This window comes from Pomacea canaliculata, linkage group LG4 (genome assembly GCF_003073045.1).
Source record: "Pomacea canaliculata isolate SZHN2017 linkage group LG4, ASM307304v1, whole genome shotgun sequence".
Taxonomy (NCBI): Eukaryota; Metazoa; Mollusca; class Gastropoda; order Architaenioglossa; family Ampullariidae; genus Pomacea; species Pomacea canaliculata.
Window position 1 is genome coordinate 11898220 of NC_037593.1, and position 16118 is coordinate 11914337.

At 36.2% G+C, this 16118-nt stretch overlaps 3 protein-coding genes across 3 annotated transcripts; 2 read left to right on the forward strand and 1 right to left on the reverse strand.

Moving 5' to 3' along the window:
• Positions 1-55: 55 nt before the first annotated feature.
• Positions 56-7288, reverse strand: LOC112561846. The gene is made up of 5 exons (XM_025234633.1): positions 6995-7288; positions 5525-5689; positions 3484-3656; positions 2786-3005; positions 56-2018 (listed from the first exon to the last, which is right to left on the reverse strand). The coding sequence occupies exons 1-4, from the start codon at positions 7251-7253 to the stop codon at positions 2790-2792; spliced, it is 813 nt and encodes a 270-aa protein (XP_025090418.1). The 5' UTR covers positions 7254-7288; the 3' UTR covers positions 56-2018; positions 2786-2789.
• Positions 7289-8048: 760 nt separating this feature from the next.
• Positions 8049-10560, forward strand: LOC112562856. The gene is made up of 3 exons (XM_025236428.1): positions 8049-8382; positions 8859-9011; positions 9408-10560. The coding sequence occupies exons 1-3, from the start codon at positions 8109-8111 to the stop codon at positions 9644-9646; spliced, it is 666 nt and encodes a 221-aa protein (XP_025092213.1). The 5' UTR covers positions 8049-8108; the 3' UTR covers positions 9647-10560.
• Positions 10561-11749: 1189 nt separating this feature from the next.
• On the forward strand, positions 11750-15701 carry LOC112562685. Its single transcript, XM_025236087.1, has 3 exons — positions 11750-12059; positions 12595-12747; positions 13149-15701. Exons 1-3 carry the CDS (start codon positions 11795-11797, stop codon positions 13388-13390), a joined length of 660 nt encoding a protein of 219 aa, XP_025091872.1. The 5' UTR covers positions 11750-11794; the 3' UTR covers positions 13391-15701.
• Positions 15702-16118: the final 417 nt, after the last annotated feature.

A 16118-nucleotide genomic window follows, 5' to 3' on the forward strand; every position in this document is an offset into this window, starting at 1 on the left:
CACCATTCACATACCCAAACATTAACCAGATCTTTGCAAAAGAGCACTAAGCAGCAAGTTCAAATACACTTTATTGGGTAAATTCTTTTGTACAAAACATTTTGAGGATAGAATATTTCATGAAATATAAAACATTTGGAACTTTGGGAATCAACTCCCAACATTTTTGCAGTGGATAAGAACCTAATCTCTTCTATGCTCAGTGTTTTTCCATGGCCTTAAGAACTTGAATATGAGATTACTACTGAAGTAATGTTTACAAATGCTGACGAACTATTTCATGCTCTCATCTTGTTCACATCTGCATCAGAAACCTGAGTGAAACCTGTTATATGATCATTCAACACCCCACTCAAAGACAGAGAAATGTGCACTGTACAAAAGAAGTAAAAAAAATTTTGGTCTAAATGTGAGAAATATTAATTTCAAGTCCTTTCATTCTTGGTGTGTGTGTATATAGGGGTTTCTCAATGCACTAAATTTTTCGATTGTACTTTCGGGTTTATGTGCATTTTGGGTAAAACATTAAAATCTGAAGTTCATTTTCCACTACAGCTTAAAAGAACCCTCTTAAATCAGAATGTCCATTTTGTAGATCCAGCCCAAAGATTAAATTCACCTATGCCACATTGCTTTTATCCTGTTTACATACCTTCTTTTATGACATGCTTGCACAAGGAATATTGCTACTCTGCCAATATTTAAAATATTATATTGACTGGCAGTGCATACTAGATACACTCTAATGGTTACTCAGACAACCCAATTAAATCAGTTTAGTTATTTGCGCATTGATTTTTCCCTTCGCCAACCTGGTCACGGTCGTGGTGCCCAAAAGATCAGGAAATTATGCATTTTCCTCTTGTTGAAATGTTGCAGCAATTTTGAAATGCTGCGTCCATTCTTTCTCTTCAGTCTGTCCATTTTTTTCATGTTCTTTCATCAAAAATGGTAAAATGAATTGTTAATTTACCTGTCTTGTATATTTATGCTGTAATAGTTGCCGAATGTGGTGGATTATATCAACAGGATAGCATGAGTTAATGTATTGATCAGTTAAACTGCAAAACAATCAATTTTTTTAAAATATGACATTTCCCTGTAACTGGTGAAATTCAAAATATGAAGTTTTCTATACATTCTGTATCCAAGCTATCATGCATGCAAGGTCTTATAGACCAAGCAGGCTTTCACATTTTAAAGAAGTCCAAAAAATGTACAAGTACATCCCTTATGTAAACAATTTTAAAAAGTCAGAATCCTATTAACATGCATTTTACAGTAACTTGATGTCTTTAACACACTTAGTTTCCCCTCATTCATCTGTGCACTGAAAGTTGTCACAGTACCATCACTTTATAATGGCTATAGCTTTTAATTTTTTTTTTTTTTTAACTGCTAGAATATATTTAATCTTCATGGACAAGACTGATAAACATCCTTGCAGTTTTAATAAACATCATAATAAAGACATGCTAAAACTGATCTTGGTTTTTGGAATGTATGCACCACCTGCACTTGCACAAACACTCTCTACCCACCTTTCTCTTTATGCACAGCACCCTATCTCCCCCCCATCCCACCAACTTTATCAACATGTAACTGTAAAACTTCTTAAGCACTTCACAAACCTGGAACAGAAACAGCCCCTGTGATTTCTCAAAAGCAACACGCACTTTGTAATATGGCATACTTTCATTCATTTAATGTTTGTAATGGAATGTTTGTAATTTTTTTTTATTACTATTACGATCACTCACATGTGAGATTTTGCACCAACAGAGTTTTGCACTCCTTGATTTGTATAAATGGATGAATATATCGATGATGATATATACAAAGAGATAATATACAAAGTTTTGAAAAATTCAACTGTTAACTATATCAAAGAAATATAAGGAACCTTCAGCACATGTATTGTAAAAAAAAATGTGGTTCCAAAAAAACTGTACAGACGATGTTCAGTTGATGAGTGGATGAAGTATACCATGTACAAGAAGTATGGCTGGCTCTGAAAACTGGGGGAAAAGCGGAAGAAAATTACCAAGTGGTAGACATGAACTGATCAAGAAATTTAAGTACAGTATTTATTTCTTACACTCATTTGAGATGAATGGTACTAAAAGGTTACTATGCAGAATCCATGTCAAGGAAAAATATATTTCAAAATAAACACATTTGCAAACATATTCTATGTTCTTGTGCTTATATTTATTATGTTAACACAAAAAACAACCCCACTCTACCATCAAGGAACCATTGTAATCATAAACATGGCATAAAATCAATTTACAGCTGCTTGTTCTATTTGTTGCAAAGCTGACCGCTGATCTACAGGTAGATTCAAGGCTGAGACAAAAAAAAAAAAGACTGCTATTCTCCTAAAGTTGCATAACTTTTTGTCTTCCCACAGAACTAAAACAACCTGACCCTGTACTAGAACTTCTAGCAGAAACAACAATTTCTGATTATAACAGCCAAGTGATAGTCTCAGCATCTAAGTAACACATAATTTGATTAAATCTAATATTTTGTATGCTTGACTCATATAAATAAATAATTTTTTTTAAAAGTCCTCTGAAACTGAAACCAGTTTAAGCTTCCCTATAAGTGAGAACAGAAAGACCAATAAATTTGTAACAAGACTGAAAGATGGCAAAGCTTAATCTACATCAAAGTCTCAGTTATTATACTTCCCCTTCCATCCAAAAACCTAGTTATTGTAGTGAAAGACAATTCAAATGTAACATTTAAAAAAAAAATCCTTTAAAAAGAAAATATATACCTTTTTACACAAATGACTCGCCCACTCGTGGTTCAATTCCAGGCTTCTTCATGGGCTGTGGAGCAGTCATTTCCCGTGGTGTGAATCGAGTGGTAGGAATTACTTGAGGTGGAGGCTGAGACTTCATAGCTTCTTCTTCCTTTTCAGCAGCATACTGGGCTTGCCGTTTTCGCATTTCTGCTGCAGAGTCCAACTGATCTTCATCACGATGAGATTTGTCCTAAATTTTTAAAATGGTAAAGGTGATTACTTGAGTTAAAGGGGAGTTCCATTTTCTGTCATGTTGAATCACAACACTTATGGAGATGAAATGGCTGCACATCATACTGGGTTTCAGTCTTAATTTATTGTGAAGGAAATAGAAACAAAATGGAAAATAATAGCGACATGTAAAATAGACATGAAAGCCATAACCAATCATTCAGTTTTTTAACAAATATCTAAGGAATATTATCATCGACTGCTTTACTGTCTTTCTAACCGCATAAAAATTTCAGAACATACTCAAACTTCTTAAACTAAAATACAACTGAAATATCCAGCTTTCTATTGTTATATTTCTCTGTAAATTGCAGCATCATAGACAATGACAAGAGCATAAAAAGGATTGACAGGAGCACTGCCTGCAATGCACTGTTAAATTTTAGTACATTATTTCATTATCTTTACAGAATATCATATGCTCTGCTATTCCTGACCTTGTATATGAGACCAAGCACAAAAATAACCATGCCACCAAATGCACCAAAAAAGCCAGAGAGAACACAGCAACCATAACTCCAGGACAAATAGTTCATCCATGGTCGAGGCATCCAGCTGGAGTCATGACTCATCTCCGCAAATATCAAAGCGATTAGGAACACCAAAAATGCTGAAACAGAGCCAAAAAATCATGACATTATGCAGTCATAAAAAATTAGTGAAATACATCTCATATGACCTTGTGCTATTAACTACATTTACCATTGCCTTCTTGAAAAGGAGTACAATGTGAACTTTCCTTCCTTAATTATTTATGACAAAAATCTATGATAATCAAAATTGTGCTGTGTTGCTACTACCTATACCTATAAATATCAAAGATACAGCAATGCTCAATTAACAAAATGTTCTTCAGAATCTATTTCTCAAAAAAAATGTACATTTGGAAGTTTCCCATTAATACTTTCTTGATCTTTCATACGCTATCAGCATGCCATCTGTCAGCATCTTGGCTTTTACTTCCATGTTTCTTCGCAGATATATTACAATATAAATTGATCACAGTAGCATAACTATAATGCTAATACTGTCACAGTATGACTACAAACTAGTATTATTTGACTGCTTTTTCAATTAACTACTAGAATGAGGTTCTGTAGCAAACAGCTTCCAGTTTAGCAATGGCTATGGCAGCAGAGTCTGCAAGAATAACAATATATAAACAATCAAGAGCTGGCCAATGCTGCTGTGTGGTAGGATGCGACTGTGCAGGTGTCAAATGTTTCAGTTAAACTTTTTTACCGATTCCGTGTGGCAGGTATATCGAAAGGGCAGGTGGCAAGCGGCTCTCATTCATGCTATAGGCTGTGCAGACTAAGATTTCAATCCAATTTAGAATGCTTCAGGGATTTTAGATCTCCATATTTATGCGTGTTTCATACTATCCCATAGAAAATATTTCAGACTAATGAAGAAAATAATTTAGTATTCTAAATAGGCAAGGGTTTGGTAAATAGTGCAACAAAGCATGCATTTATGGTAATCATACTGTGAACATCAAAAGTCTTGTTAAATTCCATCTCGAATTGCTATTCTGGTCCACATCTTCTGGAATTCTTATGCTCGATTGCTCCCCAGACTAAAGGTGAAGAACTTTGCAAGAGGCTAAGCGCTGGTCTCGGCAGTCATCAGTCCACCTATACATGTCTGTGGTATGACATGATTAGGAATAATATATATCACCGATACATTTGTTTTGACAAAGGAAATTTGAGCTTATTCCTTTTGTGAAACCACAAACTTGTATTACTGGACTGCTGGCAGACAATTTTTTTCCAGTTCACTACTTAAACGAAGCAAGATTGTACAAAGCTTCCGGGATTAGTCACATTTTTTGTTTAGACTCGCGGAGACTAACAACGGATAACTTTACAAGAGGCTAAGCGTTGGTCCTGGCAGACAGACAGCAATCCACCTATGCACATCCATGGTGAAACACTATGGTCTGGCAATAGAATCTGATATAACTACACACACCAAAGTCTTAAAATTCCCCTTTCGCTTATTAGTGCAGATCAGATGAGGAGAAAAAAATAGAGACAGTAAATAAATACGACACGGCTAAATAAACATTAGTGAAGTGGAACATATCAAACACACGTGAAACAGAACAAATCAACAACAAACTGCAAAACAACAAAAAGAGACAGTCAACAAGCAAGAATATGACCAAAAGAAAAAAAAAAACAACCCATGCAAACAACCTGGAAAAGGACGTACAACAGTACTACTATTTTTTGGCATATATCTTATATCGAATAACTCTTAGAAATCATGTTTGTCTATGATACAACCACTTTTTTTATATCTGGTCATTTCTGCTTACAGATCGTTTACATGATTGTGAACTATACTGGGTTACAAGTCCTCATAACAATATTCACCACATACTCTTTAAGTCTTTGTGTTAATCTCAGACAATTTTTTTTTCAAAATGAAGTTGTGCAGCATCACACAATATAACAACATTTGACTCACCTGATAGTAGCATCAAAATAGCAATGATGATGAACATTCTGCCAACGTCTTTCTCATATATCTTCCTGTGCGTTTCACCAACAAGGTACAAGATGAGCAGTATCATTACGACCAGGTCCATAAGCAGTGTAAGCACACACAACAACTGAATGATTCGGAACCATGCTGCACACAGTCAAGTGCCATGGTCATTATACTGAACATAAAGAGTAACTGAATGGCATCATCATGTTTTTAATAAGCACTAATAATGAGAAAAGGCCCTTGCAAACTTTATGTAGCATCTCTGCAACCTACACAGCATAAGTTGAAACATGTGAGCCAAGCTTTGTTGAGAATTTCTGGATCTGATCAACTTAATATTCTATAATCTGCCTTCAGTTGATAACATTCCTTCTTAAAAAGAAAAACAAACTTAAGCAGATGAGACGCACTCCACCTCCACGTTTTTCTTTGTATAGCAGGATGACACAAGTTGCTCCTAAAAATCTTTATATAGGTTTCAATCCTTTTTAGTTCTCTAATCTGTTACAGTAATCCCTCACTACTTTGCGCTTCACCTTTCGTGGCTTCACATTTTTGCGGATTTTGATAAGAAATTAGTGGGAAAAATGATTCGAGGATCTAAGCTTATTTTCTGCAAAATTCGATCAGTGGAAAATATATATATTTTATTATTTTGTTAGATGAAAAAAAGCCCAAAGTTTATAAAATATATTACTAATATTAATTACAACAATAAAGAAATATTATAAATAATAAAATTAATATGAATTACAGTAAGTAGTGCATGTATTTATTTACTCTGAAACGAGAACCAGCATCGCTTGCCTGAGACGCTACTTGCCTACTCACAATTGTAAACAACAGTGTGGGAATGGTATTAGGAAATGGGAAAGGTTTATGTAGCGTAAAAGTGTGTGTGTGTGTGTGTGTGGGGGGGGGGTTATAAAGCCTTAATACGGTGTATAAAAACATAAATAAATATGCCGTTTCTATTATGCGAATTTTCGGTTATCGCGGGTGATTCTGGAACGCATCTCCCGCGATAAACGATGGACCACTGTATCCACATTTCCATTTCTGATAACGATCATCATCGAAATGAAGCTTAGATGTTTTTGTGGACTATGAGGTCCTTTATTTCTGTTCCTGTTCTTCTTCCTCAAAGATGCACGTGCGTGTCTGATGATTCCGTCAAACTATCAACTACGTTACGGCGACGTAATAAGGTCACAATCTGTCTTTACCTTTCGAATTTTAAAATCCTACACAACGGTTAAGAGTTTGTCGAGCATAACCTCGATGCAACAAAACTGAGAGTAAAATACCGGAAGTGAAGTGTTAACAAACAAGTGTCTCTGTTTAAGCACACACCTGTAATATTCATATAAAAAGGGGGATGATTAAGAAGTGTGATTAAACAGATGGATACCTCATTTGTATATTTAAAAACAGAACATTTCTTACGCGGCATAATTTCGCTGGCGACTCGCACGAACTCTTCCGAGTGGATCCACCAACAGCCAACATAGGACTTCATGGCTGGGTCCGTGGGTATTATGAAGCCATAAAGACACACATGCCAGAGTCCGATATTACCGAACGAGCTATGGACTCGCGTCCATGATTTGTACCAGAAGGGCGATGTGAAAGCGACGAACATCAGCACAAAAGCTGTGACAGAACACACGAGCCCTATCCGATAAAACAGCACCTTCGCCGACATCTTGAATTTTTGAGACTCAGGTAAACCTGTCGCTGGAGGTGACTTGTCCACCAAATGGTAATTGCGCGATGACATGTGGCTGGCAGTATCACGGCGCGATATTCTCACAAGCTTGAGGCCCACTACATAAAGGAACAGCGCAGTTTATTACAAAACGCTGTGTTAAGCGCGATGAACTGCCGGTGTCATCTGTCCTACGCGGGACGCGTCTACTTTTCGACGCACTTGAGGGGGGCAAACGTTTCTGTGTTCCGTTCTTCGCACAGAAAGGACCATGGTCATTGAAAGCGAACTTAAATATACAAAGCTAAATCAGTAATATTAATAACAACTGTGCATGACTTCGTGCGCACGTACATGTGTTTAAAATCACCTTGTGAATAAATATATATATTAATTTATATATATATATATTTTAAGACACAGGAGAGGTCTCCGAACCCACTATATTTTAGACATGAGGAGTAATGCAGAAAGCACAGTGAAAGCTTCCTGGCAGTAATATCACGAATAGTTTGGAGTGGAGAAACTTAAATATTATTTGAGAATTAATCCCTGGAAATACTTTCAGCAAATATGTGTTTGTCGATCTCATTTGATCTCTCGATATTCAAACGCATTGATTGCTTTGGCGGGATATAGTGCTTCCACTTTGAGGTGGGTTAGGGTGAACTATGAGGGGAGATGAAGAGGGAGGAACCCGGAAAAAGACCCCCAGACGGCAGCCTTGTGTAAGGGCGTAAAAATTTATAGTGGTTAAAACCTTTCCCCCCTGGCTCACCTGTACGTTGTAGACTCGCCCGCCAGGAATGTCGTTTGTGTCGTCGAGCCTCGATCACACACCTCGAAGATAAAATGGCGCTTACGGGGACGAAGCGGGCCATCACTATTTTCGGGCTGATCTTCACGTGCTTGGCATTTGTGTGCATGATAGTGTGCTTCACGACACCACACTGGCTGGAGAGGTTTCCTTACAAGCGAAATACCAAGGTCTTCGTGCGGCTGGGCCTCTGGGAAGCGTGCTTCAATGACTGGCAGTACTACAAAGATTACCTGGGCAAGAGGTACAATGGGTGCTGGTGGATCTTCCACTTCGAGTACCGTCCAGTTTGGCCCTGGCTTAACCCTCGTAAGTGGTCAATATAACTGATAGTTGTAATGTTATATTAGAGTTTTGAAGAGGGTGGGATCTGTATTTTATTAAGTCTGCATCACTCGGTCTTTCTGAAAGAAATTAGAACGCTTTCAAAATACCGGAAGTGCTGCTCAAAATATATTGAGAGTAAAACAACACATCCTGATCGTAATTTCTCTGTGATATTAGTTGCAGTGTTAGAAGTCTGAATGTTTTGTATTTCTTAACTATGTGGCTACACATTTTCAGTGGCTGTAGCAGCTCAATTTATAGTTTATATTTTATGTATCTTCTTCTTCGTCGTTCACTCAAATATTTTATGTATAAAGTTAATGTTTTGTTGTGTCAAGCTATATGTGCCAGGATGAGACATGCCATTTGTATCATAAAGGACATAACACACTAATAAGACAGATGTTTTGAATGTTTGGAACATTTAATACTGTTTATTTTTTTTTTTTGTATTGCAGCATGGCTTCTGGCCGTACAGATCATGATGACCCTGGCCTTGATGTTACACATGACGACCATTGTCTTCAACATTCTCTATTTTGTTGGTTGTTGTCCTCCACACAAAGAGCAGAGCTATGTGCGCGCATCATGGATCATGAATTTCTTAGCAGGTACCAGCATGACCCTTTTAGTTCTCTCCTTGGTAAAAGGAATTATAGCTGTGCTGCATGTCTCATTTTCTTTAGAGCAGATTATGACAACTGCAGACAAATCTCCATAGTTGTGGCTCTAGGACATCAACAAGCACAAATATCTTTAACTCATTTTCCAAGTTCAGTCTGTCCCCTTCACGGGTAACATGTAACTTCTTCAAATATTTCATAAAAATGACTTTTCATTATAAATCATGATTGGGCCCTGTGGGCATTTTTATACATGTAATGACAATCCAAATGCTGATATACTGCTCATAGAGTAGATAAATGAAAAAAAAAAAATGAAATGTGAATTTAGGGATTAGAATTAATAATGACCAGGGGTTGTAATATAATACTTTCCTTTTTCAGGTGCCTTCATTACCATATCTTCTATTATTTTCGCCATCAAAGCTGACACAGATCGCCAGTGGCTGCCAAACCCTGATTCCAATTACCTGTCATGGTCCTTTGGCTTCTGTGTGCTGTCTGGATTCTTCTCTTTGTTTGCAGCAATTTGCCTTTTAGCTGACTATATGCGCTTCCGGTTTGAAGACGAAAAAAACAGTCGTGGACCAGCTTATGCAGTTAAAGCAAACCCTAAGTTCTAATTTTTGAGTGTGTTAGAGGTGAAAAAAAGTGAATCTGAAGTTGGAAAAGTTTTTTTTTTTTTTTTTTGGAGGGGAACATCTTTATTTTATTTGTATTTTTGTGGAGATTTAAACTTCATGCAAAAGGTAATAATGATAAGAGATAGAAAAACTCTGCCAGAAATTTTGATATAAAAAAATCCAGTGTAAACCAGGTATACATGTAAATATTAAGTCTTATACATTTTTCAAATAATACTTTACTGTTTAAATACCAAGGCTAACATGGTCATATATGATCATTACTTTTATGTAATAAAGAAAGCAAATGAGTGTGAGGGGGTGTGCATGCAGTCATGTTTTTGTATGTGTGCATGCGCTTTTTGTGAGAATATACTAAATGATTTTATTGTATAAGTGATTAAGTACTAATGAATTATCCTTTATGGTGTGGAGGGGGATTTTACAGCAGGACTTGTAAGATACTGATACAGAATGCCTCTCTTTCCACTGTACATGAAATTCCCAGCTATGCAGCATTTCTGTTCAGTCAGTTGTAAATAATATGTAAACATATCATTCCTTTATGTACATATCAAACACTATACAGGCATAGATGATTTTAGTTTGATTAGTAAACATTCTTTTTTTACTTATTTGTTCACATCATTCCTTGTGTTTTTCTCTTACAAAATATAAAATTCACACCAGTTTCAGGAGAGAATATTTACATGCTATTCCATTTGAGATACAGAACTGATCATTTAAAATGTCCATCCGATAATATTACCCCTTTTCTTTTGAGATATTCCATTTTCTTCATTCACTTGAATGTATGTGTAAGAACATTTTTAAAAGCCTTGTTCATATAACAAACATAAAGGAGTTTGTCTTCTATATATTTTGCAACGATCAATAAAATGTTTATAAGATTTCGGAAACTTCTTGAGGTTATATGTGCATGTATCCATGCTAGACAAGAAGAAATTCTAATCTCAAAATCTGAGTGAAAAATATTTTTGCTTCAACATAGGCTTTTCACCTGCACAGGAAAACAGCTTGATCATTCTGCAACATAACGTACAGTACAAAGATATGCATAGTAATCTTGTTAAATGTTGCGTTTCAATTTTTTAAATATAAACTTGTGCCAAAATTAACTAAACGTCATAATCTACTTATCTACTATGACTAAAACTGTTATATTTTACACCCGGTAGTACGCGCCCCCATTAGGGTTAGGCAACGACATAAATAAACACACATTGTGAAAATAAGAACTGTACTTTCATGCGCGACGGGTACTAGCGGGTATACTTTACTCTTTGGGGTACAGACCCCGTACAGTCGCGAAAAAGATTGAAAATCCACTTATACAATTAACAGTCAATTCCATGGAATGAGTAGTGAAGTAAGTTTCAGACATAGAAACGTTGGAAATGAGATCTGAAGCGCAATTCATTTAACAAATAAAAACGTTATTTTGTCACGAACCGCCTCTGACGTGCAACGACGTACACAGAATACAGGCCATTTAAAGCATAACTGGGATAAACAAGCGCTTTGAACGGTAGACACCCGATAAAACATTGAAGCATTTATGAGACAGGACAGAAAATCTACATTTTTACATCAGTCAATTACAGGCGCATAAACCATTCAAACACCTGCAAACACCAATTAAGCAAACTCCTCATAAGAAGCTATATAGGGGAGAACTAGCAGTGGTTCAAATGACTGGCGATGTTAAATAAAACATAGTACCAAGCAGGATGGATTTGTCCTACTACAAACTTCTAGATGCAATGTCAGTTCGACTTATAAGTGTATATTTTGTTCTGTTAAAGTTCTCCCTATGTGAATGTTAGACGCAGCTATGGAAATGGCCTAATTTTTTTCTCATCAGTAGTTTATAATTTATTGTATACACTTCATATCGTTTATTAAAGATGTGTTAAGAGAAGGCTTCGAGTTTCACTACAGATCATGACTACTTAGCCCACACACAAAATACAAACATCGTCTGAATTTGGTTTAAGCCTAGTACATGAAGGTACCGCCGCGCACAGCACCAGTCCAACCCTTCACACCTAAGAAAGACAGGCAGTGGACTCGTCCAGGTGTCCTCACAGGTAGTAAACTACCAAGAGTGTCGCTTCCGCAACCACCATGTTGAGACGCTCGAAGGTTTTCGCTATCGCTGGTTTCATCTTCAGTGGCCTTGCCCTGGTCTTTCTTATCGCTTCCTTTGCCTCACCCTACTGGGTGGAATCTCACAGAAATGTCCAGCCTTCTGGATTCCTGCGGATGGGGCTATGGGAATCGTGCTTCAGGAACTACTACGACACATACCAAATCACCAACAAACGCTATGATGGCTGCTTCACAGTTGTGTCTTACGAGTTTCGGGAGCTGCGAGGCCGGTTTATACCTAGTAAGTTCACTATTCTCCTAGGGATTGGCAAAACACTTACATAGACTTAATAAGGCATCTTACAAGCACATGGTCACAACTAGAAATATTGTTTTCTAAAACACTGATCTATTCTGTTGTGTCTTTTAACCCAGTTTCTCAATTGATCGAAATTTGTCGAATCACTTGGCATGTAAATATTAATATATTTCATGGTATAAGTAATAGAATATTATAATTAATTCATAAATTATATCAGGTAAGTTGTTGTATAAAATGTTGAAAGCATTCATTTAGTATTTGCGCCTGGCTGCAACTCCCTCAGTTCTTTCAAACAGCGTGTTTCCGCGTAAACAATAAATAAAATTGTTGACATTCGACAAGAAACAAAAACGCAAACAATTATAATAAACATCTGCTTGCTGTATGTTATGTTTGTGAATTCGTTTGCATGAGCTTGTGTACACATGCATCTCAAAGTTGTGAGAGAAAGAAAGCATCAATAACAGAATGCGTCATGAGTGAATGCACCTTAATCAATTGTTCTGTGTTTCAGCCTGGTTTCAAGCAGTTGAAGGCATGGTGACGTTTTCGCTGATCCTACAAGCTTGCATTGTTGTCATCAACATCATCTATTTCATCCACTGTTTCCAGATCCAAACAGAGCTGTATTGTATTTTTGGTGCTGCAGTGGCCAACTTCATCTGTGGTGAGGACGCATCACATTTATTGTTCATTTGATTCTCTATAATGACATTGCCTTTGTTGAAATTCTGTTGGAACCAAGCTCCATTACTTTCTGTAAGCAGCTACTGGCTGAAGCACACAAGAAACACTTAGATTTACAATAACACGAAATTCCTTTTTTACTTTTTTGTTGATTTTGGCTCATATCCCCCTTAATTTCCATCAGGATGCTCAGATTCAGAATATGAGATTATTGAGAGTATGATTCCCTGCATCTTACTTCTCCAATATTTCATCATTATTCTCTTCAATGAAGGTTATATTAGTTAAACTGTTTGAGCTGTATTAATGCTATTTGCATAAAATAGTCCTAATGCTGTACTTCCTTTCTTTGATTGTTGTTTAAAAATAATTTTGTTGCAGCTTTCTTTCTTGGAGTTTCCACCATTATGTTTGGTGTCCGAGTTGGGACAGACAGACAGTGGCTTCCGGAACCTGATCTGAATTATTTGTCCTGGGCCTATGGCTTCTGCATCTTGTCAGCTTTTTTGTCCCTCTTTGGTGCCATGGCCATGCTGACAGACTTTTTTCGTCTCCGTTCGCAGGCAGCCTATGATAGCAGAGGTCAATCCTATGCCATGTCACCTAACTCTTACAAATATTAGTATATACGTGTCAGATTGTGAAAGATGTGCAGTATTTGTCTCAATCCCAGCGAAGAATGACATTCAGCTTTGCTGGTATTGATCAAGATATGAAGACATAGTGCCTTCCAAGGGGCAAATGCTTGTGGATGCTTGACCAATCAGGTATTTTTGTGTGTATAAACATATAACATTAGGAAAGTTGACTAATGTGCACCATCCAAACAGACATTTATTAAAATGTTGACTGCATATTGAAAATTAAAGATTTCTTCTATTTTACTGCTTATTTCTTGTTGACAGGAATGCATATCAGATGCAGGTTAGCATGTAATATTACCAAATATAACAGCTGGTTTTTTTGTTTTAGCTTTTCTTTTTCATTTTCCTGTTATTCGTTAAAAAAAAATGCTACAAGAAATTATGTGACAAATTAAGATGAGCAGTTCCTATTTCACAGTAAAGATCATTTTATAGGATAACGAAAAAACTTAGAAGTATAGCTGTTTTTGTTTGGTACTGCAGATTGTTGAAGGAAAATGCTGATGAGCAGCTTAAACAGATAAAAAAAAAAAAGAGTTATTTGTGTGTGTTTGCATGTACAGTTATGCTTACTTTGTCATTGTGATCATAATAAACAATATGATGATTGCTTTTTTTTTAAATACTTAGACTAGAACTACTTTAGTAGGTTTGTGTTTGTAGTGTACAGCTGACTGAAATTTGATGAATTATTAAATTCTAATTCATCTCTCATTACATTTACACATGCACACGGACCTTGCCATATATGTAGTAACTTATATATTGTAGTGAAAAGATTCTTGTTTCCTGTACATTATGTGTTCAATTATGGCTGCTGTATATTCTTGTATCTAAATTTTTATTTCTTTAAGCTTGCATTTTTACAGATAGTTTCAGAACAAAATGACGTAGGTCTCAGGTTTTCTTTGGCCCTTTTTTTTTTAAAGCGTCATTGAATAAAACCTCCAGGAGGTTCTATTCGACTAACGATAAGCACGTTTACAGCAGACACTTTAGAAAACATTACATGTTCACTTTCACCAGTAAGTATAAAGGAGCATTTTGTCTTTTGACTCTAATTCTGCTTTACTATCTTCTCATGCCAGCATTCTGTTACAATGTATTCATCTCTCAGTTCTTTTGATATTCCTCTGAGCACAAGCAACTGATCAGTCAGTTTGTAAATGTATGCTCTGGACTTTTTTGAAAAGCTGTTAAAAGTAGAAAACTGCATGGGGCAATGAAGTGAAAACTGTTTGATGGGTTATTAGTGATGCAACAAGCAAACATGAAGCAACTGTAATTATTCCATCAGTTTGTGACTAGCGCAGGTCACTTCATGGTGCTTTCTTAAAGTACTATTTGTTTCTGGTTTATTATATTATGTATTTTGCTGGGATGCTTGCAGATATTGGCCAAGTAGACAAGACAATGCTTTGGCAAAATAAGATTTATAATATGAAAAAGATTGTATGCATTTTGTAAATAGAATTTTAGCACATATCATGGTGTGAAGTATGATAGTAACTGGTTAACTGTACCACCTAGAAATTGTGTATTTGATGAGCATGAATTGGAGCACAAGTGTATTTTCTAACTGTATAGTTTGTATGTGTGGTTGGTGGGGAGGGAGGATAAGAGTATTATTGCATTTTCTAAAAGCATTGTTTGTGCATTGCTTTAAGCTGTATAAAATATAAATATATATGTATAAATCACTGTTAATAATTCCATCGATTTTTTTTTTATAGTTTAGACTTGTAAAGATATTAATATTTCAGAAACAAATTAAATAATTTTGAAACATTATTTGCAGTTTCTGCTTTTGGACTTAAATTAGATTCATTACTGATGCTGGACAGATAGAGCCTTATGCAAACACACATTGGCAGCTATTTTGTCCTTGAAGATTTTCTTGTGTACTAGTTTGCATGGGAATCCTGTGACACAAAATGGTTGCTTTCTGTTGTGGTAAACAAATTTTAACTAAAGGCAAGTGAATTTTTTAAAAGTTTTGTAACGTTTTTTAGGAGGTTGTCTTTGACGACTGTTTTAGTCTTTTTCATCTTCAGAGAAAGTGAATGATTATATACTGCAGACTAAAATTGCTTTTGGACATTTGCAGATTTGTGTCCAGGAAACTGTAGCGTGTTAATTCATTTGTTGTCAAGATGCATCCATGAAATTCTCTTTCAAGTAGCTGGTATTGACAAATTGCAATTTTTACATGTTTCATTGCTGAACATTCTTTAAAAAGTAATTTGAATATTGAGAGAAAACCTGTTGCAATTAAAACATTTTATAGGAATATGGTGTTGTTATCTACTGTACGTGGCATATAATAGCTTTGTGGTTTGTATGCTTATGAAAAGAATTTAGACTCGCTTGAGTTATAGCAACGAATTATTCGGAGGAGAAATAAAGAATGCCAGAAAGTAGGGGGCGGGGGGGGGGGAGAGACCAAGAGATGCTTGTGCTGTTCATCGGAATGAACGATTTAGAAAAAAAGCAGATCTTCGACTTTTAGGGTGGGATGCTATTTGGCGTTAGATTGCAGGGTTGTTAGTGTTTCTTGGATCCTGAGATAGCTACACATATAGTTTGCAGAGGGAAGGGGGGGAGGGCGTAGTCGCGATTGGGACACATCATCATCCAGTCCTGCCGTTGAATCGTAGTGGAGTACTCCACAAGTGAGGCCAAACTCAGAAAATGATTTATGCTGATA

Bases quoted from the DNA above. Each gene is read 5' to 3' on its own strand.
- LOC112561846 (XM_025234633.1), bottom strand. From the start codon at position 7,253: ATGTCGGCGAAGGTGCTGTTTTATCGGATAGGGCTCGTGTGTTCTGTC. The intron at 3,657-5,524 runs GTGAGTCAAATG...GCTCTGTTTCAG, and splicing joins TATTTTGATGCTACTATCAG to CATTTTTGGTGTTCCTAATC. The intron at 3,006-3,483 runs GTCAGGAATAGC...TTAAAAATTTAG, and splicing joins TGCTTGGTCTCATATACAAG to GACAAATCTCATCGTGATGA.
- LOC112562856 (XM_025236428.1), top strand. From the start codon at position 8,109: ATGGCGCTTACGGGGACGAAGCGGGCCATCACTATTTTCGGGCTGATC. The intron at 8,383-8,858 runs GTAAGTGGTCAA...TTTGTATTGCAG, and splicing joins TTGGCCCTGGCTTAACCCTC to CATGGCTTCTGGCCGTACAG. The intron at 9,012-9,407 runs GTACCAGCATGA...TTCCTTTTTCAG, and splicing joins GATCATGAATTTCTTAGCAG to GTGCCTTCATTACCATATCT.
- LOC112562685 (XM_025236087.1), top strand. From the start codon at position 11,795: ATGTTGAGACGCTCGAAGGTTTTCGCTATCGCTGGTTTCATCTTCAGT. The intron at 12,060-12,594 runs GTAAGTTCACTA...TCTGTGTTTCAG, and splicing joins GCGAGGCCGGTTTATACCTA to CCTGGTTTCAAGCAGTTGAA. The intron at 12,748-13,148 runs GTGAGGACGCAT...ATTTTGTTGCAG, and splicing joins AGTGGCCAACTTCATCTGTG to CTTTCTTTCTTGGAGTTTCC.